The sequence below is a fragment of the Danio rerio genome, chromosome 7 (assembly GCF_052040795.2).
Source record: "Danio rerio strain M-AB ecotype USA chromosome 7, GRCz13ab, whole genome shotgun sequence".
In the NCBI taxonomy this organism is placed as follows: domain Eukaryota; kingdom Metazoa; phylum Chordata; class Actinopteri; order Cypriniformes; family Danionidae; genus Danio; species Danio rerio.
Window position 1 is genome coordinate 50,759,964 of NC_141027.1, and position 27,926 is coordinate 50,787,889.

Sequence of the window (27,926 nt, forward strand, 5' to 3'; positions counted from 1 at the left end):
TATGGTTGTTTCCCAGTGATAGGTTGCAGCTGGAAGAACATCTGCTGAGTAAAACATATGTTGGATAAGTTGTCGGTTCATTCCGCTGTAGCGACTCCAGGTTTATAAAGGGACTAAACCAAAAAGAACCTATAAACATCTTTTTCGCCTTTCCCAATTTTCTTTAGCCAAAGGATGTGAAATACTTCTCATTAAACTATGTAAATGTGCTTTACTATCTGTAGTAAAAACAATATTAATTTATGTCTTTATAATATCATTTAACATCTCACTCATCATTTTTACTCGCATTTCTTTCTTAAATTGAATTACATTTTATTAAAAGACTCATCCCACAAGAAATATGCTGCGAGAGCGGATGTAATTCATCTTTATGGGTAATTTAATGAAGGCAAAGACATACAGTGGCTTCACTGAAATACAAACTGGATAGGGTTTTCTCTATTTCTAAAAGACAAGGCAACGTCAACATTCCAAAATGCATTATCACAAACAGTACATAGTACTTACAAACAGATGAAAACCAGTGTTAAAATGTTTTCTCGCCATATCATTCTCAACAATCAGTTAATAAGCTAGAAAGCATTTTCTGTAAGTGAAAAAAACTGTTAAGTAACAAAATGGCAGCAAATGACACAAAGAATCTAACAAATAACAGAAGCAAAAACATAATCAGTGCAAACAAGAGTAACCAGAACTGAAAAAACAAAACAAAACATACGCTTGATTTGGTATACTGCTAAACATTATTGTGATCTGTTGTTGGAGCTCAGTCTTAGGCTCTCAGTGTTCACCATTTTCAATCAGCTCACCTCTTTTACATTAAATATTCTTTTTCGTGTTCATCTGCAGCTGTTATGTCCACTGTTTGCCCATTTTTCATGTTCGTAACATTCATCAGTGCCACAATCTCCTGCTCTTTCTCTGACAGCGGCAGCGTTTCTGTTTTACTGTAGTCTTTGTTGTTCTTTTCAGTTGTGATGTCTGCACTCTTACTCGGTCCGTACCACCTAAATAAGGAGTTACATTTAGTAAACTGAAAACTGCAGAGGCCAATGAATGTGATGAATTCACAAAATGAAAGAAATGTTGATCTAATAACTTACTTGTCTCTAGTGCCAATAGCCACAAATATGCATACTATGACTCCAATAAACACACAGAATGCAGTAATTATCATCCAAGTAGCTGAAGGGAGAAGATTGAAAGATTTACATGATGCTAATTAAAGATCGAAGAATTATGGCTTCTGTAGTGCTGTTGCATGAACTTACAAGACGATCCATCTGAAACCATCTCCTTCGCATTACTTTCTGTTGTTGAAAATACATTCACTCGTCTTGGTTCCTTGACTGTTGTAAGATGTAAGGATTGAAAATAGTAACATTAATAAGATATTGTCATTGATATAAACCAGTATGCATTTTTATTATTCATTCATCAAAAAAATGTTTATGTGACTATATAATAAGTGAATATATCATGACTTTGTCTGAATTACTACAGTAAAAATATAAAATAATGTTTATATATTAAAAAAAAAAAAAAAAAAAAAACTTGTGTCACTTGTGTGCATACATAATTTTCACTGTGCATAAACAGAAAAAAAAACCATGCTTTTTGGTATGAGAGAAACATTAAGCTGTTACTTTATGAGTCAGAAATATTGATTATGGACTGTTTGCAAAACAGTCTGCTTGAACAAAGCCAAACAGAAATGCAGCAAAAGGCATAATAAAACTCAAATCACTGCTTTTTTGAGGGGGATTTTAAAATTATATATAGTAAAACCAACCCTAGGCTTCTTTTTTTTTACTGAAGTAGTAAGATATTTATTTATAATAAAAAGATTTACATGCAGCTCTTTAGCAGTATTGTGTGTTCATTATATAGCATTGGCTACAGCAAAAGGTCATTTCATTATACTGTTGAAGTCAAAATTATTAGCCCCCCTTAATTATTAGCTCCCCTGTTTATTTTTTCCCCCTCAATTTCTGTTTAACACACATTTCTAAACATAATAGTTTTAATAATTCACCTCTAATCTCTGATTTATTTTATCTTTGCCATGATGACAGTAAATAATATTTTACTACATATTTTTCAAGACACTTCTATACAGCTTAAAGTGACATTTAAAGGCTTAACTAGGTTAATTAGGTTAACTAGGCAGGTTAGGGTAATTAGGCAAGTTACTGTATAACGATGGTTTGTGCTGTAGACTATCCGAAATAAAATTAGCTTAAAAGGGCTAACAATTTTGACCATAAAATGGTGTTTAGAAAATTAAAAACTGCTTTTAGTCTAGCTGAAATACAACAAATAAGACTTTCTCCAGAAGAAAAAATATTATCAGACATACTGTGAAAATTTCCTTGTTCTGTTAAACATAATTTGGGAAATATTTAAAAAAGAAAAAAAATCAAAGGGGGGTTAATAATTCTGATTTCAACTGTATGTTTGTATAGGCTTGTGATGGATTTTGTGTTCAAAGATGGATTAACTTCTTATTTATTACTTGTTTTTTTTCAGCTATTGTCAACAACCCTTTCCAAATAAGCTATTTATCTGTTATTATGTTTTTTATTATGTTATTATATTATATTATGTTTTTTTTTCATCCAAGCTGATAATAAGCCTATTTATTTAAAATTATATCTGTCAGCTCACATGACATATTTTCAGATATTAGTATGTGTATTACCTTTGAATAACATTAATAAGGGTAGATAATCACAAACAGAACAGCACTTTTCTGCAAAATGCAGTTTTTTAAAAAAATGTATAGAAACCCAAAAGTAACAAAATATTTGACCAGTGTTAAACCAGTGGAGTACCGCATTACTACACATAAGTAACACAAGTTACATAATAATATGACTTTTCTAAGTAACAAGTAAAGTAACGCATTACTTTTCAGAAATAAGTAATAATATTTGAGTGACTTTTTTTTTAATTGTAACTCAAGTTACTTTATAGTTTAATTACTTTTAAAATAATTGCTGAATTAAAAGGAAAGTAGTCATAATGAATCACACAGTCAATGAGAGAATGTGTTCACTATGTTAAACACATTGAAAAAAAAAGGAAAAAAGGGCATTATAGTATCAATGGACAGCGATTTTACTTAAAACAAAAAGTACAAAAGTAGCAAACGCATTGCTTTAAACTTTCAATAAACTATATATTCATAATGTATGACTCTGGGATCAAGAAGTTCTCAGATTACATGCTAAAATAAATTTGAATTGATGTGTTTTTTAAAGGTAGATGTAGGTGTAGGTTATACAGTTCATTGTTAATTGCAGAGATCCTCTATTAAAAAGATGTTCTAAAAGAGATCAAGCCTCAGCCTGGTAATAAAAAGTAATAGAAAAGGAACTCAAAAGTAACGTAATGCATTACTTATGAAGAGTACCAAAGTAGAGCAACTAGTTTGGGGAGTAACTCAATATTGCAATGCATTACTTTCAAAATTAACTTTCCTCAACACTGATTGTAAGTAAACAGGTCTCGACAATAATTATTATCTAATTGGTGTGAACTGATCGATATATTAGTATAATTAGTTTATGTGACAAGCTTTATGTAATGCCATAGTGCCGAGCGCACTTTATTCTGGATGATGTTTTGGGTAACTGATTAAGTAAAATGCATATAAATGTAAACGCACACAGGCAATTTTCATGTTAGAAAATATTTTAAATTAAAAGTAAAAATGATTTAAGGCATATGTTTTACCATTTTATGCACCTCCAGATGATGTAAAACACTGATAACAATTAAAATGTAGCATGCGACTATTGATGGGCAAACTAACTGTAAATTCACACTGCACTGACAGATGGTGACCAACATGTTCAGTCACTAGATTATACAGTACAGCGATTCTCAGATGTTCTACAACCCACCAAATACAGCTAACATGTCATGGCAACTTAATAGAAGCCTTTTTTAGACATTTTTCTAAAGTGATGTATAACCACACTATTCATTATCAAATAACAATTTAAAGCCACATCAATAGAACCAAAGTTACATTGTACGGTATAAAGTAAAAGTTATGTTTTTGAATAAACATGCCTCCATTTAAATTTTTTCTTGATTGCTTTGATGCAGCCGTCAACTGAAACTCCACAATTTCAAAACAGTTAACACGCAGGCCTAAACAGCAGCACTCATGGTCAAAATGACACATTGTGCTTGCAAAACGCACATACCGTGTCAAAACATTTACAATATGCAACAAAAGCTAGTTTCACCTTCAAACAACACAACTTGCAAACAAGTATATGAACTCTTTCAATTAATCATTAAATAATGGAAAACAAAAAAACAAAATACAGAGCTCAATGTGAATCAGTGCACCATTGCTTGACATTGTAGTCTATTGCCAAAGCCGTTTGTTGTCTTTCTATTTGGGCTGTCAAATTTGCCTTTTTGCAAAAGAATTGGATCCAGAATAAGAAATGCTTTGATTCAATTTATATTGAATTTAGTACATTTTTCAAACTGTGGCTAAAAACTGAAATACTGTTAAAATAATAATAATAATAATAATAATTAAATTAAAAAAAACAGGCAAAAGTAAAAAAGTACTGTAAATATTACAGAAAATACATGTAAACCAATATACAGTCAAATCTGTAGGGAGTATAGGACATACCACAACACAGACCTTCCACCGTTTTTAATGTTTGCGGACTGATTGCTAAATGACAATTTGTGTAAAAAAGTACTGATCTTGGTAGTTTCAAATGGTTAGGAATAGATGGTTTCTGTTTGGTTACCATAGCTAAAACAATGGAGTTTGGACTGCTTGAATGACATTCGTGTTAACTGTCTTGAAAAATGGTAAGGAAAATGCGTCAACCCAATGAGAAAGGGTTGACACATTTGCAAGACCTGTCTTCTGCTTTGCTGGTATAGTGATAATGAAAATGAAGTGGAACCTAGTTTCTTTAACCAGGTAAAAGCAAACATGAAAAACTGTAAAAAAAAAAAAAAAAAAAAGACAGGCCCATAAATTTTACAGTATGCCACACAATTGACCTAAACCAGCTTAACAATATCCAGCATATAAAGACATGTAGTGTGTATTTGTAGTAACATTTACCTTGAATGGGGTTCACATTTGAAGTCTCTACTGGAACCACCATCTCTTCATTCTCTTCAATAACGTTTTCAATTAAATCACTCTTCGCTGTCTCTGTAGTAACCGGACTTGTTGTGAAATGGCTAGGCTCAGGATCAACCAATCCCGATCCACTGCCCTCTGTATCAAATAGCAAAACACTGGGGGTCTTTCCAATATGAGGCTTGCTTGTAGGGTCCTTGATGCCTTCAATTTTTTTCATAGAGGGCACTGTTGAGGGTTTCATGTCACTCAGAAGAGATGTTTCTCTTTTTACTCTTTCCAATATTTCTTCCACATCTACCAAAAACCCTTCTGTCTTGAATTCTGTAATGAAGTCTTCATGTGGTTTTGCATCTTTGAGAGAAAAAAAAATAATAATTAAAAGGGTAAATATTCAAAAATCTCAAAAATTTTGCAGTTACGTAATTGTTTTGCATTGCTGTGCTGACACCAAAACAAAATAAAGGCATGGAATGTTAAGTTTTGAATGTTGTGCAGGTCCCTTCAGTGTGTTGGTACAGAGTAAATGATTAAACAAGACACAATAAAGAACAGCGAATCACTTCCTGGGTATTCAAATAAAACCTGCAACGTTTTGTTCCTCTTTTATTGTTGCATTGCAGGTGCATAAAACCATGTGAGGTCACAGAGATATGACTAATGTTCTGTTTAGGTGTGGTTGGATAATGAACAATGAGGAGTATGTCTGCTGCTTCTTCACAATACACACCCTTTATCTCGAAAAGTAAAACTAATACACTGGAAGCTTAAGAGATCGAAGAGAAAAACTCAGTAACTTACAGAATGAACTGTCTCTGGCTGCGTTTCCATTCATAACATCCTCAGATTTAACATCATCACAGTTTGGTGATGAATCTTTAAGTGGAGAAAAATAAAATAACGTCATTAAATAAAGCATTGTTTTATGTTGTTTATAATATTGTGTTGAAATGGTGGTGTCATGAAAGTTCCGTCATCACACAGATTTGGCTTAAAGCTGGCACACAGCAGGTATTCGTCCAGCACTTGTATACAGCATGTGGGTCAAACATGAACCATATTTGGCAGAGGTTGCACCATATTTACAGACTTGGGCCAGATATCAAATGAAGTATTTGGACCAGATGTTAAAAAAAATGATATGTGGGCCACTTAAGTTGGACCTATCTTGACCCACTTTTAAAATACATTAAAATTATTTCTGAGTAAAAAACTAAATAATAATAATAATAATAATAATAATATATATATATATATATATATATATATATATATATATATATATATATATATATATATATATATATACACACACACACACACACACACACAAATCAGGTCGTTTCAAGAAAAAGCATGGCCATAAAGCAAAATGCTTCATGTGTTTATCAAATTCATTGCAGTCATGACACACCAACATATCTTGCCCAGTTCAGGCCCAGTTATGGGTTATTAAATTGGGTGGGATTTGGCCCAGATATGGTCCATGTTTGGCCCTTATATGAAAGCCTGACTTGCTCTAATCATGTTCCGTAATTCACTGTGGCATGTGGGCCAAACAAAAGCTGATTGCGTGGGCAAACTTTTGCTATGTATATTACTAGCTAAATTCAGAATTAAGGTACAGCAGCTCTCCATATTGGGTCCACATTGGAACTTGGAAGGTAGTAGCTACTTGTATTAAAATACAAAGAAGTGTACCTGACCCAGCTGCAGCATTTGTACCTTTAAATCTGAAAGTGTTCCAAAAAAGACTCTACAAACACTCCACTTTTTTTTTTTTTTTTTTTTGGAAATAGGCTCATTTTTGAGTTAAATGGTTAATCTTTTAGCTTTTAGCTTAGCTTAGCATAGACCACTGAGTCGGATTAGACCATTAAAATTTCAATGATATTACACAATAATATGCAACGCTATATTACCAAGTTACCCAGTAACCTAGCTGGGGACTATTTTCTGGTTCCTTTCATAGTTCCCAACCATATTGCCCTAAAAAAATATTAATTTATAAATAAATAATTTTAATTTACTTTCATCTTCGTACTCAATGGAACTACAGAAAAGTGAAGCTTTAAATAGGAAAATTATCAAAAACTATCAAAACCTGTTTGGTCTAATGCAATTTAATGAGCTATGCTAAGCTAAGCTAAAAATGTTCATGCCAGACTTAGAGATCAGCTAAATTAATTTAAAAAGTTGAACTGTTTAACTTTAGGGGACATCTAAGCCTAATATTTCCAAAAAAAAAAAAAAAAAAAAGGGAAGTTAAGTGTTCCTTAAAAATAATGACAGAGCTTTCATTCAGTTTTGAGTGATCTCTTTAACACTGTTGTCTTTGCGCTCACCTGATGGGTCAAAACAGTAGACATCAGAAAGAAATTCTCCTGCTTTAGCATGGAAGGTGATCTCAGCAGAGCTGGAGTCACAGTTTGGACCATTAATGTGTGGGAGGAACGTGACATTTTGACCATCAATCCAGCCGTATCTAAACAAAGGTGTGGAGTTCATTAAAAAAAAAAAAGTGCTCCCATTAGACAATATCAAAAGAAGTGCATTTATGCCTTAACATGTTATTTAGCTCTGGGCTAGGGCTATTGTACCCAGCCTGTTTTGTTTTATTTTTTTACCTGCAAGTTCTCAAGCCTTTTTTATAGGCTTCAGTGACCTGTTCTTGTGTTGCAAGTCTGTAACCTAAACTCTGACACAGTTCACCAGCCTTCTGAAAGGTAAGAGAGTAACGACTGATTCCCTCGATGTGGAAAACACCAGCAAAACTGCATCTCCCACTGTTACCTGTCAAAAGGGAAACTAATGTGAATATTCAGATCTTTCTTTCTTTATTAACTCTTTTCCATGTGTAATCACACAAAAGATTAGTTTGTAAATGAAGGCCAGATGCAGGCTCTGTGTGTAATGGATGTGCAATTTACCATCAGGTATCATTACACAAATCTCCTAATGATTCAGTGCATGTGCAGACGTGAGCACATTGGTAACACATCTAAGCCATCCGTAAGCCTCTGGTTTTATAAATAACCTCTCGTTTTTGTCTTAAATACTATGTTGGGAGAATCATATGATTTTAAAAACATCAATTACATAGTCGAGAATCGTATTTATATTTTGCTGAAGAGGGATTTTGATGTACCTTGTATGCTACCAAATAGGTTAAGGTTGCTGTTTACACTGTTAAAAATGAAGGTTCCTTGTTGGCATTAATAGTGCATGAAGAACCTTGAACTTCTATAAAAGCTTTCCACTGCAAAGAAATGGTCAAATAAGTTTTTGTTTTCTGCTGCACTGCAACAAAACCCCTCCTTTTGGATCCTTTATGTTTAGGCAGTAGGAGATTTGTAGAAAATCATTAAACTTACTATTTTAGTTTTTTAATTGATGTAATTTTTTAATTTATACCAACAGAAAAGCCCCAGTTTGGACTTATATAAGCAAATACTGAGTTTATAATGACCTTGATTTTATCATATAAAGCAGTGCGAGCTAACACCTGACTACATTTGTGACCAGGGAAACTCTCGCCACTCCTACCCGCAGTCTTCGTTCTGGACTTGGATGCTGTATCAGCCAAGCTGTAAACCAAAGACCATGGCTGGTAAGTTATGAAATGGTCTACGGATCAGCAATGCCACTTCTCTGGACTGTTTTAAAAAACTTCTCAAGACTCACTTTTTTTACCAATGCTTCCTAACCCTAACGGAAGCTAGATTGATTTTTAAATTTTTTATTGTCAATTTAATCATTATATTTTATTGTTCATATTTTATTGTCTTACTGTGGTGTTCTTTTTTTACTTCTTTTTATTATTCTGCTTTCATACTATTTGCCTTGTATGCTTTGTAGCTCTTTGGGTCTGAGAAAGCTCACTATAAATCAAATTTATTATTATTATTAAGATTGGCTCATTATTGCAGTGATATGACTCTGTAATGTTAAATAAACATGACAAAAAGAAAAGGTTTTAAACTTAATGCAGCATAGCTTTCAGAAGACATACCATATTTCAAACTTGCATTATTATTATTATTATTATTATTATTATTATTATTATTATTATTATTATTATTATTATTATTATTATTATTATTTGGCTGCTTGTTCAAACTACTAATTTAAAATGAGCTAAAAAGACAAAATTCTTGAGAGTTTTTTCAAGACAACTTAATTGTTTTATGTTCAATCCATTTAAGTTTGTTAAGTAACTTGTGTTGGGACAACATGAATGTGTGAAAGTGTAGGATAAAAAAATGAACAAAATGGTTCAGGGAGCCAAATAATTAAATTATTGTGAAAAATTGTTACATGTGGTTTGGCCACCACATAGGCCACTAAAACTTTTGGCATGTGCTAGTGTAGTGGAAAGAATCAGAATCAGAAAGAGATTTAATATGTGAAGATTTATGCCAAAAATAATTGCAATTTTTAATTCCACAAAACAATAATAATAATATAATAAAAACTTAAAATAATTATCCCCATAGTTGGCATAAATTAGCTATGCAGTTCTTTTAGAAAAAAAACTAATTATATATATATATATATATATATATATATATATATATATATATATATATATATATATATATATATATATATATATATATATATATATATATAAATGAGAGCAACATGAACAAACTAATTGACAGAATTTTTTTATATATACAATAAACAAGCAGCCAGAGGTCATATTTCAGCACCATCATTACTTTGGAATCTAATCTGTACCCATAACAGCATCAGTTTAAACCTGTCAGATCTTAATTTAATTCCTAAGATATGAAGTTTCCCCAATACAGCCCCAGGACTTCATCCTAAACCATATCACAGCATCTAAAATTTATCTGCAAAGAACATCATCAGTGCAGTATAAATAAATAAAATAAGAAGAATATATAAAAAAAACATTTAGGAACTGATGCACTGATCACAGACAAAGCATGGAGACTTACACACTCACACACTCACTGCAGCCTAATCAATACCACGAGTTTGGCCTCATCTTTCAGTTGTAAATACGTCATGACCAAGATGAAAACACCCGCCACCAGAATAGTCACTGCAAAGCAACACATTGACCATCACTCACCCTGAACCGGGGCTGCCTGAAGTACAGCTGGTGATCCAGTAGCAAACACTACAAATAACAAAGTCCACATGGTCAGAGCTGTGTCATGTGCTAGATGAAGAAGTGCCTCTTTTGTTGGCCCAGGATGGCTGTTCTAATGCGTTTGATTCTGTTTGAGTGTTTGAAGTTTTCTGAAGCCTCTGGAGTTGTGCCTCACCTTCTTTTATACAGCGGGCTTAGACTAAAGTACATGATGACACATTCAGTAATGGGTGGTGCTATGAAGAAAACACCCTCATATTGTCTCTCACACTTCCTCTCTCTTTGTGTGTCTGTGCAGCCAGCGTTAACATGTTAGGCACATTTGCATACTTTAAGTCACTCACGGAAGTACACAATTCTGGTCAATCTGGTGAATCAGCTAATTTATGTATGCTGCAATTTTTGTGTTGTTGCAAGAAAAAAAGTGAATGTCATTTTAAAAGCAAGTTTTTGCACAGATCTAAATTGAATAATTGATGTGTTCAACTGGAATGAGTCACTTATAGATGAAGCATTTTATAAAATGGACTCATGCACTGGACCCATGTCATATTTAGTGTCATTGGAAACCATGCATTTACATAAAAAATAACCATTTGATACAATGTAGTTATTTAGACTTTCATATATTGGTTAATACGTGCATGCTTCTTACTGGAATCAATTACTCAGGTTGTTATAGATGGTAAAGTTCACCCAGAAATGACAATTACCTAATCGTTGTAGCCCACATGTAGTTTTAAACCTTTATAAGTTCCTCTGTTGAATACAAAGGTAGATATTTTGAAGCATCTTGGTTGCTAGGACCTGACTTCCAAGAAATATATAATAAAATACTGGAAGCCAATGGGTGGCTGCTACCTGCATTTTTTTTTTTTTTTTATATCTAAGTGTCTAACAGAAAAAAAAAAAAATCTAATAGATTTTGAACAACTAAAGGGTGTGTAAATGATGACAGAGTAAAGCTATTGGTGATACCTACATTCAGAAGCATTACCTTGAGAAGCAAAGCGACTAAAATAGGGGATGTAATGAGAAATATTATATTGTTATATCATTTCCAGTTTAGTGTTGATCCAAGGACATGCATAGCTTTGTACTACCAATGTTAATTCTTTTTATCTATTTACTGTTCATACTATTTAAAAATAAATAAATAAATAAATAAATAAATAAATAAATAAATAAATAAATAAATAAAATAAATAAAACTGTGTTATGTGTTTTAGCAATTAATTGACATGGCATTTCTGTTTTGGGGGGTTGAAAACAAGTAAAAAAATGTACAAGTGTGTAAAGACCCCCTATTATGCATTATAAAGGGGTCATATTTTGGTTTTAGGGTCTCCAACAACAGTCTGATATGCCTGCAAGATCAAAAACACTTTCATTGTCTTAAAATATGCATTTAGTTTTAGCTAATTATCATAACGACTATTATATGATTTGTTTAGCAATTCATTTGTTCCCAAACACCTCTTTAGCGCGATGCTACTTTATGCTGATTGGTCCAGTGACTCAGTCTGTTGCGATTGGTCGACTGCATTCATTGTGAGACAGAGAGAAACACTCACCATGGCTTGTCAACATTGTTGAAGTAGTCAGAATGCAGAGTGTATGAGTGAGCCCAATGCAGGAGTGCATTAAAGCAATGCACTAAAGCACCAGCAAATTGCTCTATTCTTAACCATGATACACATCCAGTAGGGATGGGAAGATTAATCGATATGTATCGATACGCGGTCATGTGCGTGCACGATGCGAGTGCATCGGTAGAGCAGCAGAGGATGAATGAAATTTTGGAAGCAAATCGAGATGCATCGGTTTTTGCGAGATGCATCGGTTTTTCCAAGATACAGCCTTTATTTTTAATATAGAATGTATTTTTTATTTATTAACAAGTGTTGTCAACCTGTTTTTGGTGCATAATTTAATCGACCTACATAAAGTATGCCTTAGCAACGGATTTGCGGATGTGTACACTTACACCACAACTCAGTGTATCAGGTGTGCGGATGAAGCTAGTGGTGCGCCCTCAGAAAGCGCGAGAAGCAAAACAAACATTTTATTCCCCACTGAGTTTTCAATCTAAAGTATGGCAACATTATGGATTTAAGGATGGACGACATGACAGGACAGATGCAATTTGCAAAATGTGCCGCGCATCTGTAAAATACGCGGGCAGTACGACTAATCTGAAATCTCACTTGAAGCGGCGCCACGGTTTTGTTGTGAAAGCATCTTCCAGTGTTCCTGCATCCCCGGCTTTCGCACTGCTTCAACTGTAGCTACCAGCTCCAAAAGTGGTGAGATAAGCATTGAAAGTTTTTTTCCATGCGCAACAGTTTTGTGCGCTCTACGCCAATAACGGATGTTATTGCATTGTTCATCTGCAAAGATATTCAGCCTAGTGTCACGGAGAACGAAGGTTTTAAACACCTCCTCCTGTTAATTTTTATTTAATTATAATAATAATAATAATAATAATAATAATAATGATAAAAATATTGTGTGTCACGGTGGCACAGTGGGTAGTATGACCACCTCACAGCAAGAAGATTGCTGGTTTGTTATATTTTTATTAGCCTGTTGTTTACAGTGACAGTGATGTTTGAAAGCAGCAAAACACTGCTAGTTCACGACCTTAAGTTTTGAATATTCAGTGGCAAAATATATCTTTGTAAAACTTGTTTTCATAGTTGAAAAATTAAATCACAATTCTTGTTGTGCAATGCTAAACCTTTATGTTGAAAGAGTGCAAATATATATAATTTAATATATATTGCACTTATACATTCTTTTTATCTTGAAAATACTTAAATAATATGTGCTATATGTTCTAAAATGGCCCTCTACTGTAAACTGACGCTCTGGCTCTGAGAGAAAAGCCAGTTTGTAAAAAAAGTCTTGGTTTTCCTTGGTTAATAAATAATCAAACTCATTCAATGGCACAGCATCCTCTTTCATATAATCTCATAAACCTGAACTAATTAGCTAGTGCTGAATTATAGCACTGTATCGTGATATGGGTGTGAATCGTATCGTGTTGCATCGCAATATGTCACAAATGTATCGCTAATATATCGGATCGTATTCTTTGTATCGAGATGCGTATCGGATCGGCATTATAGCTTAGATGCCCAACTCTAACATCCAGTAATAAGTGGCAAAAGCTGAACTATTTGGTAACTTGACCGCCACACGTGTATAGGAACAGCTGACGGTGGCCATAGCAACAACAAATGGCAATGGATTGCAAACTCACAAATGCATTTAAATCTGTAAAGAATGCAGGTGTGTTCAATGTGGATTTAGACACGATATGTGAATATAAAGAGTTACCAGAGACAGCACAAGCCACATGGAGCTGTTACAAGTAAGAAAACACAATTAAATACAAATTTTGCAAGGTAGAGAAAACAAGGAGGCAACCATTTTATTCGCACTAAAGTTACTTGCACTTGTGAAATGGAGGAAGAAACTGATCCATGAACTGTGTACTGATAAAGTTCCTGTCTAGCTCTGACAAAATTTATTTAATGTTCACTTGTCTTCAGTCATGATCAGTCCCACACACATCAGCATTAAAGGGAGAGGCGCATTCACATTTTTCCCAGTCTGGCTTTTTATTTGGTATTGTTTCATATCGACATCGATACAAACAAGTAAAATATCCGGATAAATGATGCATCTTTTAAACGACTCTGATTCAAATCTTTTATTATTTATTTATTTATTTTAAACACGGTGCACTTTCAGATTTAAACCTCAGCTAGATGTTTTCATTCAATTAGAGTTACACACTGCAAAGAAGGTCATTTTCAAAAACCATTAATAGGGGCTCTTTAAAAATTTGTAAACAACAATCAGACACGTAAATTATTTCTTCTGTCTTTCAGAATTTCAATTGCATCATTTAAGATAAAAGATTTAAGATTTGGTGGCCAAATTATGAGCTTGACAAAATTAGGAGAAGTTCATTCTCCTGCTACCTGATTTATTCATTTATTTATTTGCTTTTTGAGCTGAACATGCTCAAAACACTGGAGATGATAATGGACTTTAGGAGAAACCCCCCTGCAGTCCCCCCACTCACCATCATGAACAGCACTGTTGCTGCAATAGAGTCATTCAGGTTCCTGGGCACCACCATCTCTCTGAAGATCTAAAGTGGGACATTCACATAGACTTTATTGTGAAGAAAACCCAGCAGAGGCTGTACTTCCTTCGTCAGGTGAGGAAGTTTAACCTGCCACAGGAGCTGCTAATGCAGTTCTACTCAGCTGTCATCCAATCACTTCAATCACCGTCTGGTTCGGCTCAGCTGCCAAAACTGACCTCCGTAGACTACAACAAATAGTCCAGACTGCTGAACGAATCACTGGCACTAATCTTCCAACACTTCAAGAATTGTACTCTTCCAGAGTGAGTAAAAGGGCTCACAAAATCACTCTGGACGCCTCGCACCCAGCACACTTCCTGTCCGAACTATTACCGTCTGGTCGGCGCTTCAGAGCACCAAGCACAAAAACAGCCAGACACAGGAAAAGTTTCTTTCCTCAGGCCATTTACCTCATGAGCAGTTAAATATCCCCCAGCTGTGCAATAACTATGTGCAATACTTTCTCATACGCGCTTTTACACAGCACCTTATAACAATTTACAATGCAATACTTTCTACATTCGCATTTGAACACAGCACCTTTTAACCTGTATATTTATAACAAATCTGTACATACAACTCAACATTCAGATCAACTGCACCTCTGTTTAATGTTTATGTCTTTTTGATCTTTTTTTAGTGGTGTAAAGTAACAATTTACAAATACTTAAACTACTGTAATTGAGTAGTTTTTCTCAGCAATTGTAATTTAATAAGTTGTTTTAAATATGTGTACTTTTACTTTCCCTTAAGTACATTGTAGTGCAGTATCTGTACTTTTACTCCACTATTCTCCTTCAACCTGCAGTCACTACTTTATTTCTTTCTTGTCTATGGTGATTGGCTAAAGTACATAGAAAAATCAGTCTTGTGATTCCTGTTCAATTAAATCACACATAGAAAGTAAATCGCATCATACTGAACTACCTCAAAACTTGTGTGATTTAAAAATGCAACAAAATCTTTTCTGTTTATAGACTGCATGTCACGGATAAAAAAAATGAAGGATGTGGACTGTATGAAATCACTAAACAGCCTTAAACAATCACCAAATGGAATGAATGAAGAATTGGAAGGGCCAAATGAAGAAGGGACCAAACAAGGAATGGAAGGACAGATCGAATGAAGGAAGGATGAAATGAATGACTGAAAGATTCAAGGAAGGACTGAACAAGCTAAGGAAGAAAGGAATTAATAATAATTCCTTAAATTTATATAGCGCTTTTCTGGGCACTCAAAGCGCTTTACACAATGGGGGGGATCTCCTCATCCACCACCAGTGTGCAGCATCCACCTGGATGACGCAACGGCAGTCATTTTGCGCCAGACCGCACACCACACACCAGCTGATTGGTGGAGAGGAGACAGTGATGAAGCCAATTGAATATGGGTATGGTTAGGAGGCCATGATGGACAGAGGCCAGTGGGCAGATTTGGCCAGGATGCCGGAGTTAAACCCCAACTCATTTCGAAGGACATCCTGGGATTTTTAACGACCACAGAAAGTCGGTACCTTGGTTTAACGTCTCATTCGAAAGACGAATGAATGAATGAAGGCACAAAGGACCTAATGAAGTATGGAACAAAATATAAATGAACAAACAAATAAATGAGCAATCGAATAAAAAGAAAAATGCAGGAAGGACCAAATTAATGAAGGAAGGATTCAAGAAAGGATTGAACAAACTAAGGAAGAAAGGAACGAACAAACAAACAAACAAGTGAATAAATGAACAAAAGACCTAATGAAGGAAGAAGCAAAAATCTAAATGAAAGAACAAATAAATAAGCGGACGAATAAAGGGAGGAATGAAGAAAGGAACAGATGATTGAAGGAAGGAAGGAACGAACAAAGCAATGAATAAAGGAACAAACAAACTATGGAAGGAAGGTTGAAAAGAACAAACGAATATAGGAAGATAATGCACTACAGAATTTTACGTTTACACATCCCTAATCAAACTGCATGTAAACGCATCAACTTTTCACAGTGTAATACTCACTACTCTTGGTTACTTTTTACTCATACTTTGAGTAAAATTTACAACAGATACTTTTGCTCTACTTGCACTACATTTTTGAGCTAGTAATGGTAATTTTACTTGAGTATTTTGTTTTTAGTACTTTTTCCACCACTGAGTATAAGTGACTTCCTCAAATAAACCTGTGACAACCAAAAAATAAATAAAAAATAGCACACTACGGGACTGTGTATACTCTGCTTAATATACTGAGATAAACAAAATTAAAAGCACCATCCAGGCAAATGTGGTGCTTTTGCCATGTTAACTGATCTGTAGCAGAATACACATGTGCATATACTCTGGCCTGGCATACATATTAAAGCTGTTTTCTAGAGATCTGTATGAATAAAAATCAATTTACATTCTCCGCTCTTTGTGAAGGAAATATGTTCACTTTACTTGTCTGTGTACACTTCATGTGTGAGCACATATTCACTCATGTACACATTTAGTTCTAAATGAATATAATTAGTGTTTATACCTGTACATAATGCTAATTTATAAGGTTCATCTGCTACCCCTTATCCCATATTTACATTTGATCCAATTCAACACTTATAACTATAGGGCACTCATATTAACTATAGGGCACTCATTAAAATATGAGATATAATCACTGGATTATCAGTGCATCAGTGTTACTGATGGTAATTACAAAAAACTATATTGAAATAAATGTCAAAGTTACCATACATGGATCTTCACCCAATACAAGGTTAAACCTAAAACATACCATCAAAACCCACAAGCATTCCAGCTCAATCACAGCAAATCACTTTTTTCATCTAAGTACAAGGTTTTATGCTTTGTGGTGTTCTGCTGAATATGAGAAATGTGAAGTGTGGGAGTATGAAGGTAATTAGTGGCGTGGAGGGGGGCCTCGTGTATTATGATGAGTCACTGCAAACGGTGTGGCTCAGGTGTGTGAAAAGGAGACCTCACCCACATGTGCGGTGCTGATACACGTTCACTTCCTGCTTTAAGGGAGCTAAAGGATCTGAAGGTGGAAGGCGGGAACTTTCATGTTTGATCTTGTGGCTTTTAAATGGAATTTAACAAACGTCTCAGTGTATTACTTATGAAATTAATAAGAAGCAGCATGAGTTTCTGTGCCTTAAGTCATTCATTCATTTTCTTTTCAGCTTAGTCCCTTTATTAATCTGGGGTCGCCACAGCGGAATGAACCACCAACTTATCCAGCATATGTTTTACGCAGCTGATTTGTGGGAGAAACAAGCACCCAGAGGAAACAAACTCAAACTCGGGGAGAAACTCCACAAGGAAATGCCCCCTGACCCAGCCGAGGCTTAAACCAGCGACCTTGTGACCTTGAATCTTGCTGTGGGGTGATCGTGCTACCCACTGCACCCGTGCAGCCTGCCTTAAGTCAATTCGAATTTATATATTGTTTTTATTGTTATGCTTTGTAATATTGTAAGTGGAAAATCTGTCCTATAATCAAAATGGTTATGCTCAATGTCAGATGAGGTTAAACATGAACAGGTCATCATGCTGCATGCATGTGAGCAATTCTATGCATATGCAAATCTTCCCATAAATCTTTTTTATTTTTTACCAAAATAGCAAAACCCTTTTAAAGTTTGTGTGTGTGTGTGTGTGTGTGTGTATGCTTGTATTTTACAGTACTGCAAAAGTACTTTCTGTCTCTGTCAATGTTTTCAAACTATTCTATTTGGTTTACTAAAGTCACATGAGTGATCTGTTACATCCAAAACGAAGAGGTTTCACCGGGGGTGTAGCTATAGTGGGGGAAAGGGGGACACTTTAGGGGCCCTATGACGAAAAGCCCCTGGTCTTCACTTATGACTATCCTGCTGGAAAAACTGGTAGGGTATGTTTTGATGCTGGTATGCTAGTTTTGCTGGTCTTGCTGGTCCTGACCAGCATTGAAACCAGCAAGACCAGCATCAAAACATACCTTACTAGCATATGCTGTTATTTTTAGCAGGGTAGAAGGGCCTGCTTAAAAATGTTGTGCATAGAGCGCAAAATAGGGTTGTTGCTATATCGGATATGGTTGCGTCCAGAAGTTAACGAGAATTATTTATATTATTCATTAAATTTCCCATTTGTTCTATTTTATTAACTCCCACCCCCACCCCAACCCTAAACCCAACCATCGCAGTATTGTAAAAAAAAAAAAATATATATATATATATATATATATATATATATATATATATATATATATAATATACATATATATATATATATATAATATACATATATATATATATATATATATATATATAATATACATATCGCACTTCCAGCCGGCCGCATATCCAATCTAGATTTTATCCTAAAATAGCTGCTGACACCCCTGGGTCACATCCATAATGAAGCTTTTTCCTCAGAAATGCAAAATTGTAAAATAAATTAAGTTTGTTCTATAGAGAGTGTTTTATTGTTTTGATTAGCATTGTTTCCTTGGGTTGTGCAGCTTCATTGAATTTTTACAAAGTATGTTGTACACAGTAAACTTAAACTACTTGTACACATTTATAATGTATGTTTATTTTCCTTACATAAAATATAAAAAAAAATATTACATATTGATGTTTTTCTGATCCCATAACTTTGTGGTTAGCTGTTTTGGAAATTAGATGTCAATGTTAGCATACTTTCTCTGTGAATTTATGTTTTGAGTTTTTACAGCAAACGTCATGTCCATAACGCTGGAATTGCTCATGTACTAAAACACACATTTCGCTGTAAACTTTCTAAACACACAACACAGATTACACAGGCCATGATAATGCCTAATCAAATAAATGCTGCTTATTGCAGATATTAAGACTATTACATCAAACACAGCACCACAATATTCATCTAAGAAAATACCAGTTCATAAATAATTAAGAACTGTAGGCTCTGTATTTACTTGTAAATACATTCATTTTGGAAATAAACTCGACATGTAGGCTACTTGCAATATTGCTGTCACTGAATCAAAGGCAAATTGATAGTTGTTTAGCAAACTTCACAGGCAATATTGTATTGCTGTGCAAATGATATATCAATTAAACCATGGCATAATGCAATACACTATTACAGTTTTTCAGACTGTTATTGTCGTGTTTATTGGGAAGGCTTTTATTTTTTAAAGACTTGCACATCACTTCCGCTTTCCGCCGCTGTGCAAGAGTTTGATCACGTGTTGTTTTGGGCTGTTTTGCTCCACGAAACTCTCTGAAATGTTAGTCATAACATCTTAAGCGTCTTCTCGAAATACTGTATTTTTTCAGCGTTTTAAAAATGTCGTCGGTCGTGAACGCTGCATATGCCGAGTACAACGGAAAAGAGAAAGGGGTAAAATTATACTATATCACTCTGTCTCTAAGTTAGTTTGTCGAGTCTCCTAATTATTTGTTTATACATAGTCAGAAACTATAATCTTCCTGCTTGCCAAGAGAACAACGTCAAAGATGACGAGAATGCGTGTGTCTCTGTGTTATTCATGCAGTGACAGGTCTTGTGTTGTTGTTGAAGGATCAGGAAGATCCTCGTGTGTTGATCCCACAGCTCTGCAGACTCTTCTATGAGCTGGGCTGGGTGACGGGAACCGGCGGAGGAATAAGCCTTCGTCATGGGTTAGTCAAGCATCTTTCACCATAATAAAATCCACTGTGCCTCTGTCTGCTGCAATATTTATGTAGGTCAGTGATGTAAAAAGTGTGACGAATGGATAAGGAAATGTTTGGAAATTCAGGTTGGGTAAAGGAAAGCTATTGAGTTAAGTTGGTTTTATATTCACACGTTCATTCATTTTTGAACAGGGATAACGTTTTATATTATATGCTACTTCGAATATTCGCTCTGATATCCCATGTAAGTGTTTCAGAGTTAAATACTACATCAGCACATTTTTATTGACGGTGAACAATCAATGTTATACTTTGATATTCATTCATATTCGGCTTAGTCCTTTTATTCACCAGAGGCTGCCGCAGCGGAATGAACCACCAACTTATCCGGCATTTGTTTTAAACAGTGGATGCCCTTACAGCTGCAACCCAGTACTGGGAAACACCCATACACTTTCATTCACACTCATACACCACGGGCAATTTAGTTTATCCGCTTGTTAAGTGTGACGTCACACGAAGCGGGTTCCGGGTCCAAGCGCTCTATTCAATTGAATCGGGCGACTCATGAAATGGTAATAATAAACGTTTACAAAGTGATTTAAGGCTTTCGAAAAACATGATCGCAATATATATGTCCATGCCTAATATCCGATGGCCAGAAAGTGAATAATTTTTTTGTAAAATTGTTAAATTTTGGGTATTTGTTATGCAGCAAGCCCAGAGATTGTGTACACTATGATTTTATATAAAATTAACTTTAATGTGTGATAGGAATAAAACGTGATCATAAACGAATAATTTCTCCACTCAAATGAATGGCGGCTTGGACCTGGAAACAGTATTACATACGTCACAAACACGTCATCACTTAACAAGCGGATTCAATTGACTTATACCACATGTCTTTGGACTATGGGAGAAACCGGTGCACCCGGAGGAAACCCACACCAACACAGGGAGAACATGCAAACTCCGTACAGAAATGCCAACTGACCCAGCCAGGACTCGAACCAGCAACCTTCTTGCTGTGAGGCGACAGTGCTAACCACTGAGACACCGTGTCACCCTTTGATAGTCATTGACTGTTTATATGATTACCCTAATTAGAATTGATATCAGAATAATATTTTGAAATTGTATTATTTAGAAGAAAGCCAAAATGTGCAAATATAAAACCACTTTTACTGCAACTGAAAAGCTTACTTTACCGTTTAACTTTACTTTTAAAGTACTATGACTACTAAATATAATATGTTTCGTTTACCTGACGATATTTATTATTTTATAGACGTTGTTTTATTTTATTTTATTTTTTTATTAAATCACATTATTGGAAGAAAAAAATAAAAGTTTTTTTTTTCTGCATTATGGCAATGCTGCATCCCTGATATGATTATGATATGATTACTGTTCTTTATCTCAGAAGTCTAAAATATTAAATATTGTTTTATTTATTATATGTTTGCATTATGGTGAGAAATTGCAAACTCTTGTGTTTGTAAGATTTTTTTTATACATATTTTTATCAAAGCCATAAGTTTTTTTTTTTTGTATTATGTTTGAAGTCTGTCTGTATGATTGATGATCAAATTTTAAGACAGCAATCCACACACACACACACACACACACTACGGGCCAAAAGTTTGGGGTTAGCTTTTATAAAATAAACTCATCAATGCAGCATTTATTAAATGTAAAAAAAAAAAGTTAAGTATGTATTAAACATTTTTAATAACTGCTTTCTTATTTAATGTAGTTTCAAATGAAATTATTACTCTAGTCATTGTTGTTTTTATTACTTTTACATTTATAATAATAATTGTAATAATAATAATTAATATTAGAGTGATTTCTAAAGGATCGAGACTCTCAAGACTGAAGTAATGAACCTAAAAATCTTTAAAATCACTGGAATAAATTATTAAATTAAATGATAAACTACTTTTGATTAGTTATTTTATACTGCAAAAACGTTTCACAATTTTACAATTTGTGCTGTATTTTTGATGAAATAAATGCAGCCTTGATGAACAAGATGAGCTTATTATCAAATTATCGGTTTAAAATGATTTAAGACCTACAACTCAATATTTCAGTGAATTTAAGACTTTTTAAAGACCTAAATTCATTGAAATATTTTGTTTTGGGTCGTAAATCATTTTAAACAGGTCTTTATTTGGCTTTGTCCAGGTAAAGCTACTCAGTTAGGCTGGCATTTATCCAATCACCAACAATCCATCTCAATAAAACCTTTATTTGTTTTTATTTACATTTTTTTATTGCAAGGAGATACAATTCACAACAGCTATAAGACATTTTTACAGCAAATTCCCCGTTTAAATAATAAAAGAAAACAAAATATAAATATATGTTCTTCATGATATTCCTGGTAATAAACAGTATTAAAAACAATATTAGTCTAAAATTTCATTTTATTGGTCTTAAAAGGGTTCAAAAAAATCTCAAATTTGACTGTATTGTTTAATTAAAATGTTTATCTAAGTAGTCAAGTTAAGGAGTATAGTAGCTAAGTAGCAAAGTTACTTAGTTAGGTATTATATTGTCTTAGAGTGAATTTTAACATGTCTTTAAACATGACATTATTTTGACAAATTTTTATGTACACTGTAAAAAACAATGCAGACATTATTTTAAATGAATACCAGTTTTTGACATGGTTTTAGATGTCTTGATTCAATTCTAATGCACAGTTTAGTTTTTGAGCTGATTATTGATTGTTTGTCAAGTCTTGACCTTACTATTTGTTTCTTCTTTTAGTGAGCACATTTATATAGCTCCCTCAGGTGTTCAGAAGGAGAGAATACAAGTAAGGTTTTTATTTAGTCATGTTGTGGTTTGTGTGTAACATGAAATAATGCTAAAATAAACTATAACTCCCCTGCTGTGTAGCCAGAGGACTTGTTTGTGTGTGACATTGATGAGAAGGACATCAGTTGTCCTCCTCCACAGAAGAAGCTGAAGAAGAGCCAGTGCACGCCACTCTTCATGAACGCCTACACTATGAGAGGTACATGTCAACACAGAATGTACTGTTTCTAGTCTGTACCGTGTTACATCGTCTTGTCTTTTTCACAGGTGCTCAGGCAGTTATTCACACGCACTCAAAGTCTGCTGTAATGGCAACTCTCCTGTTTCCTGGAAAGGAATTCCGTATCACACACCAAGAGATGATTAAGGGGATTCGGAAAGGAAACTCAGGCACAAACTTCAGGTTGTGGTTCCTGTTATGATGCTTTATGAACACGATTTTAAATTTGAGATGTAAAATGAAGCCAATGAAAGCATATACATACATGATACCTCTTTGAAATCTTTAAGATCTCATTTTTATATCAATATTTTACAACTTACCTTGATTTAAAATAATATATATTGTGTATATAAATTATATTACTCAGCACCAAAGCCAAATCTCTTTTAATCTAATTAATATAATAATCATTTACTGACTTTCAACATAATTTTTCTGACAGCTGCAGATGTGAATGAATGGTGGAAGAAAGTAGTTTCCTTGTACAAAAGGGATTTTGTGACTAGCTGTGTTTGATTTTAACTTCTATATACACGATTATGTCATCAAACTGTTGTATAAATGCAAAATTACACTCATAGCAGTGCAATATGGCTGTATATTGAATGTATATTTGGATGACTTGAACATAGTTTAAATTCTGTAAATATCTAAATATTAGCAATATTAACTCTTTAACGATAAAAAAGGTGACAACATTCCATTAATTGTGTTTTATAAATGGTTGGAAAAAGAAACTGAAAGTAAAATGTGTCAGCGCCTAATATCCTTCTCTTCTTCTATTGTGTTGTGTTTTTACCCAGGTATGACGACACTCTAGTTGTTCCAATAATTGAAAACACCCCAGAGGAGAAAGACTTGAAGGAGCGGATGGCCCGAGCCATGGACATGTACCCCGACTCCTGCGCTGTCCTCGTCCGCAGACATGGCGTCTACGTCTGGGGAGAGACTTGGGAGAAAGCAAAGACAATGTGAGCTGGGGAATTCAATGCACAACTTTGTTTGTATTTTGTAGAAACATACATTATTGATCTTTTACATCTCTATTGTTTTCCAGGTGTGAATGTTATGACTACTTGTTTGACATTGCTGTGCAGATGAAACAGAGTGGCCTGGATCCTTCTGCTTTTCCAACTGAAGAAAAAGGCATTGTTTGAGTCTGCATAATAAAAAACTGTAACTGTGTGTGTGCGCATGTGTGTGTTTATAGCGATTGCTCAAATATGCAACTCACAATTTTGTGTTTGTCATTTAAACGGCACCTATTTTACCCTTTTTTCAAGATCTAAGATAAATCTTTTGTGTCTCCAGAAGTTTCAGCTCAAAACACCCATCATATTACTGATTATAGCTTTAGAAATACTGGAATTTTCAGCTCTGAACACAATGTAGCTGTTTTTGTTGCCTGTGCATTTAATGTGAATTCTCTCTGCCCACCGTTCCCACACGCCTCTCAGTGTGCCTCAAACTCCGCCTCAGCCACATCAGATAAACAGCACAGTGACAGACATGAAGGAAGCAGATCTCAGATTTAACAGTTGTGAGAAATACTACTGTAAGAAATTTACCAATGATTATTTGATGTATTTGTTGTGGAGTTGCAACGATGAGTCACACAAGGTTACACATGTGCACACATATAGCGGAGACACACACTGTGTGTTTAACTTTGCACTGCTTTTGCACGCAAGTGTGACAGGATACACATTAATATTCACTGCTGCATGGATATCCGTTATGTTACTGTACAAATATGGGGCTGTGGACATAAAGACGTTAAAATTGCTGTAATTCATTTACATGCCCTGTTTTAAAAACGTATTAAACTTGTACAATTTATTCTTGATCACATTTGATGATGATTGATGATCACAGGGAGCTGAACAGATCTTTAAATCCCAGTTGTTTTGCACACGTCCTGTCTTGTTGATATGATTATACGCGTTACTGCGAAGACATGTTAATACAGGACTGTCAATCAATTCAGTGGGCAACTGCACTCTTACGTCACGTTGCGATTGGCCTCAAAATGGGAGGGATTTGGATCCTATTTTTTGACATCAGGAAACTTTAAAAAGAGACTTATATTGTCTTTATATGACTGTGGACACACTATACCTACACAGTTCTGTTCAAACAGCACCCAAAAGTATTTCATCATAGGTGTCCTTAAGATAAAACACTTTCAAAGTCATCAAATTTGAATTTAATTACCTTAACAACAATATTCCTTTAATTTCGCAAGCCAAGTTAAATGTCAGTATTATGTCAGAATTAAATGTAAGAACGCAGATTAGAAAGGTCATCATTCTGATGCTAATGAATGTCATGTTTTTGTTTGGGTGTTTTGATGCTTAGGAACAATGGCATCATAATGTCATAATTAGCATTAATTGCAGCTACTTGATTTTAATACAAATTGCTATGATTGGTTTAAATATACAGTTAAATTAGTATAGGTATTGACTTCAGTTTTTATATCCTGTTAATAAGCATATGTTTAAATAGAAAGTGGTTTTAATTTACATTTGGTGCCTTTTTTTCATATTGATATGCACTTCACCTCAGAGGTTGGGTTAGCAAGATTATTTGTGTAATATATTTGCAATTATAGATTACTAAAGCTGCACTTGGATTACAAAAATAATTTTTAAAAAATGCAATTTTGAAATAATATTACAATAACCATTGTAGTACCTTTGTAATATATTCAACAATTATTTTATCCTCTAATGCCAAACTGCAATTTTTCAGCAGCTGCTAATTTAGTCTTCCTATTTTGATTAGCTTCTCAAGAAAAGAATCATATGGAACTGTTTGCACTAGCCAGATGTTTGAGCCTCACATTATGTTTGTAAATCTAGCATTATGCGTTGTCATGCAGCATAACCATGAGATGGCAGTGTTGTCTCATCGGCCTTGACAAGATATCTTGCGGAAGTGCCCTCTGCAACTTCAAACATGTTTGCATTTGCCATTTTTAGTAAGTCTGCATTTAACAGCTTGGGAGTCAGTGGAATATGAAAACAAGTGCACTGCGCCAGAGTCGGGACTTACAGAAACTCTCCGTTATCTGAGGGAATCCATGTAGCTATATTTTGCTCCCATCCATTTTGTTCTGCTTCTGCCTGTCTGTCCCTTTGAATGACCGTTATTCTCGGAGGTCCTGTAATTCACAAGCTGCTTGAAGCCACGGGCTGGTCTGAGTAGAGCTCGGGTGATTCAGACCTCCTCAGTGGCTGCTCTCATCATCCCTCCATATGCTGCTGCTCCAGTAAACACCTCTGAGGGAAATGCTTCTAAATATTGAGCAGGCTCCTACTGTATGAGCTTACCCAGTGCAGTACACGTTTTATCAAATCTCTGACGCATGTCCTTTAAAACTGCCGTAGACCATTAACGTACTGGCAAAAATGTAAATAACAAAATGTTGAATATTCTCCATGATCAGTATGACAGTCAAATTTTGTAATGTCCTTTGAAGTTGCCATGCAGTAAGTGCCTTAACCCCCGTGTATTGTTGTGGATGTGTTCATACACTCTGGGCTGATTTTGAGTCTTCGTTTGGCCATAACTTTCTCTGTGTGGAGTGGATGGAATGATTTTAAGGTGGCAAATCTTATTTTAACACATATTTTGCCAAAAATGCTTTGGAATTAATCAAAAATCAAAAAATGTTAGTGGCTGTCTTTGTCCCATTGACTTCCATTATAATGCCATTTTTGGTTGCAAAGCCATGACACCTTGATTGTTGTTGTTTTTCCCTGTTGGGATGACGTAAAATTAGTATTTTTTTTACTGTTGATAATCAAGTACAGTGCAAAAAATGGCTAGTTTCTGGCTTTTGGAGTAGTGAGAGAGAGAGAGACCTTTGCACACTATGGGCTCTATTTTGACGATCCATGTGCAGGGCGCAAACACATTAACGAAGTGTCTGAATCCACTTTTGCTATTTTAAGGATGAAAAAATCCGATTTGCGCCGTGGCACATGGTCTAACAGGGTTGAGCTTATTCTCTTAATATAGGTGTGTTTTGAGAACAAACCAATCAGAGTCTCATCTCCCATTCCCTTTAAGAGTCAGTTGCATAGCGCCATGGTGCATTTGCAATTTACATGGCGGACTGAGCGCTTCACTAGCAATAAAACAGTTAAACAGAGCATCTACAGCGCCAGGATGAGAGATGAGCCTCCTCATTATTTGCTTTCACTTTCACTCTCGTGGATAGGCAAAGGTGTTGTACGCACAGATATCAATTAGCCGATACGTAATTAATTTTGTTTATTAAGCTCAAAGATTTGTTTTAAACTCTTTTTAAAATTAGATCTAATTTCCAGCAAACAAATAAATGAACAATAATAACGAAGTTTGGTCAAAAAACTGCGTTATATTCAAATCACATGCTGTGCCCCATATGGTCCAAAACCTGACAGGTGGGCAAATCTAAGCTTGTTTTTAATAAAACAAATATGAATATGCATATAATAGATAACACTGCTAACAATAATAACATTATACAAAAGCAAATTGTTATGAAAAAACTGAAGAAGCCCCCTGAGATGAAAGTATGTTTTTTTTTTATATTTATGTAGGCTAGAAAATAATATTTTTTGTACAGCTCAACCCCGTAAGAGCACGCACCATGGCGCAAAGCAGATTTTTCTGGCCTTAAAACAGCAAAAGTGGATTCTGGCATGCCCTAATGCATTTGCGCCCTGCACTTTGCACATGGATCGTCAAAATAGAGCCCAGTGTGTGTATTAAGCAATGTGTAAGCGAGGCACACAACTAACGCGCTCTGCCCTGGACAATAGA

The 27,926-nt window shown here is 34.7% G+C and overlaps 2 protein-coding genes across 4 annotated transcripts; one reads left to right on the plus strand and one right to left on the minus strand.

The window, feature by feature from the left end:
* Positions 1–361: 361 nt before the first annotated feature.
* cd44a (CD44 molecule (IN blood group) a) lies at positions 362–10,419 on the minus strand. The gene is made up of 8 exons (XM_087261843.1): positions 10,242–10,419; positions 7,765–7,930; positions 7,483–7,622; positions 5,939–6,013; positions 5,117–5,491; positions 1,275–1,352; positions 1,107–1,188; positions 362–1,010 (listed from the first exon to the last, which is right to left on the minus strand). Exons 1-8 carry the CDS (start codon positions 10,309–10,311, stop codon positions 818–820), a joined length of 1,179 nt encoding a protein of 392 aa, XP_087117969.1. The 5' UTR covers positions 10,312–10,419; the 3' UTR covers positions 362–817.
* Positions 10,420–19,612: 9,193 nt separating this feature from the next.
* Positions 19,613–24,957, plus strand: apip (APAF1 interacting protein). Of its 3 annotated transcripts, none has more exon segments than NM_001004679.3 (7): positions 19,613–19,781; positions 19,968–20,062; positions 22,838–22,886; positions 22,970–23,087; positions 23,156–23,291; positions 23,915–24,082; positions 24,169–24,957. In NM_001004679.3, coding segments are annotated over 7 exon segments (720 nt in total). In that variant the 5' UTR covers positions 19,613–19,727; the 3' UTR covers positions 24,269–24,957.
* The last annotated feature ends 2,969 nt before the right edge of the window (positions 24,958–27,926 follow it).

Bases quoted from the DNA above. Each gene is read 5' to 3' on its own strand.
- cd44a (XM_087261843.1), bottom strand. From the start codon at position 10,311: ATGTGGACTTTGTTATTTGTAGTGTTTGCTACTGGATCACCAGCTGTA. The intron at 6,014-7,482 runs GTGAGCGCAAAG...CTCCACTTAAAG, and splicing joins CTACTGTTTTGACCCATCAG to ATTCATCACCAAACTGTGAT. The intron at 5,492-5,938 runs GTAAGTTACTGA...TTTCTCTCAAAG, and splicing joins AGCCAGAGACAGTTCATTCT to ATGCAAAACCACATGAAGAC.
- apip (XM_087259160.1), top strand. From the start codon at position 19,728: ATGTCGTCGGTCGTGAACGCTGCATATGCCGAGTACAACGGAAAAGAG. The intron at 22,887-22,969 runs GTAAGGTTTTTA...CCTGCTGTGTAG, and splicing joins TTCAGAAGGAGAGAATACAA to CCAGAGGACTTGTTTGTGTG. The intron at 24,083-24,168 runs GTGAGCTGGGGA...ATTGTTTTCCAG, and splicing joins TGGGAGAAAGCAAAGACAAT to GTGTGAATGTTATGACTACT.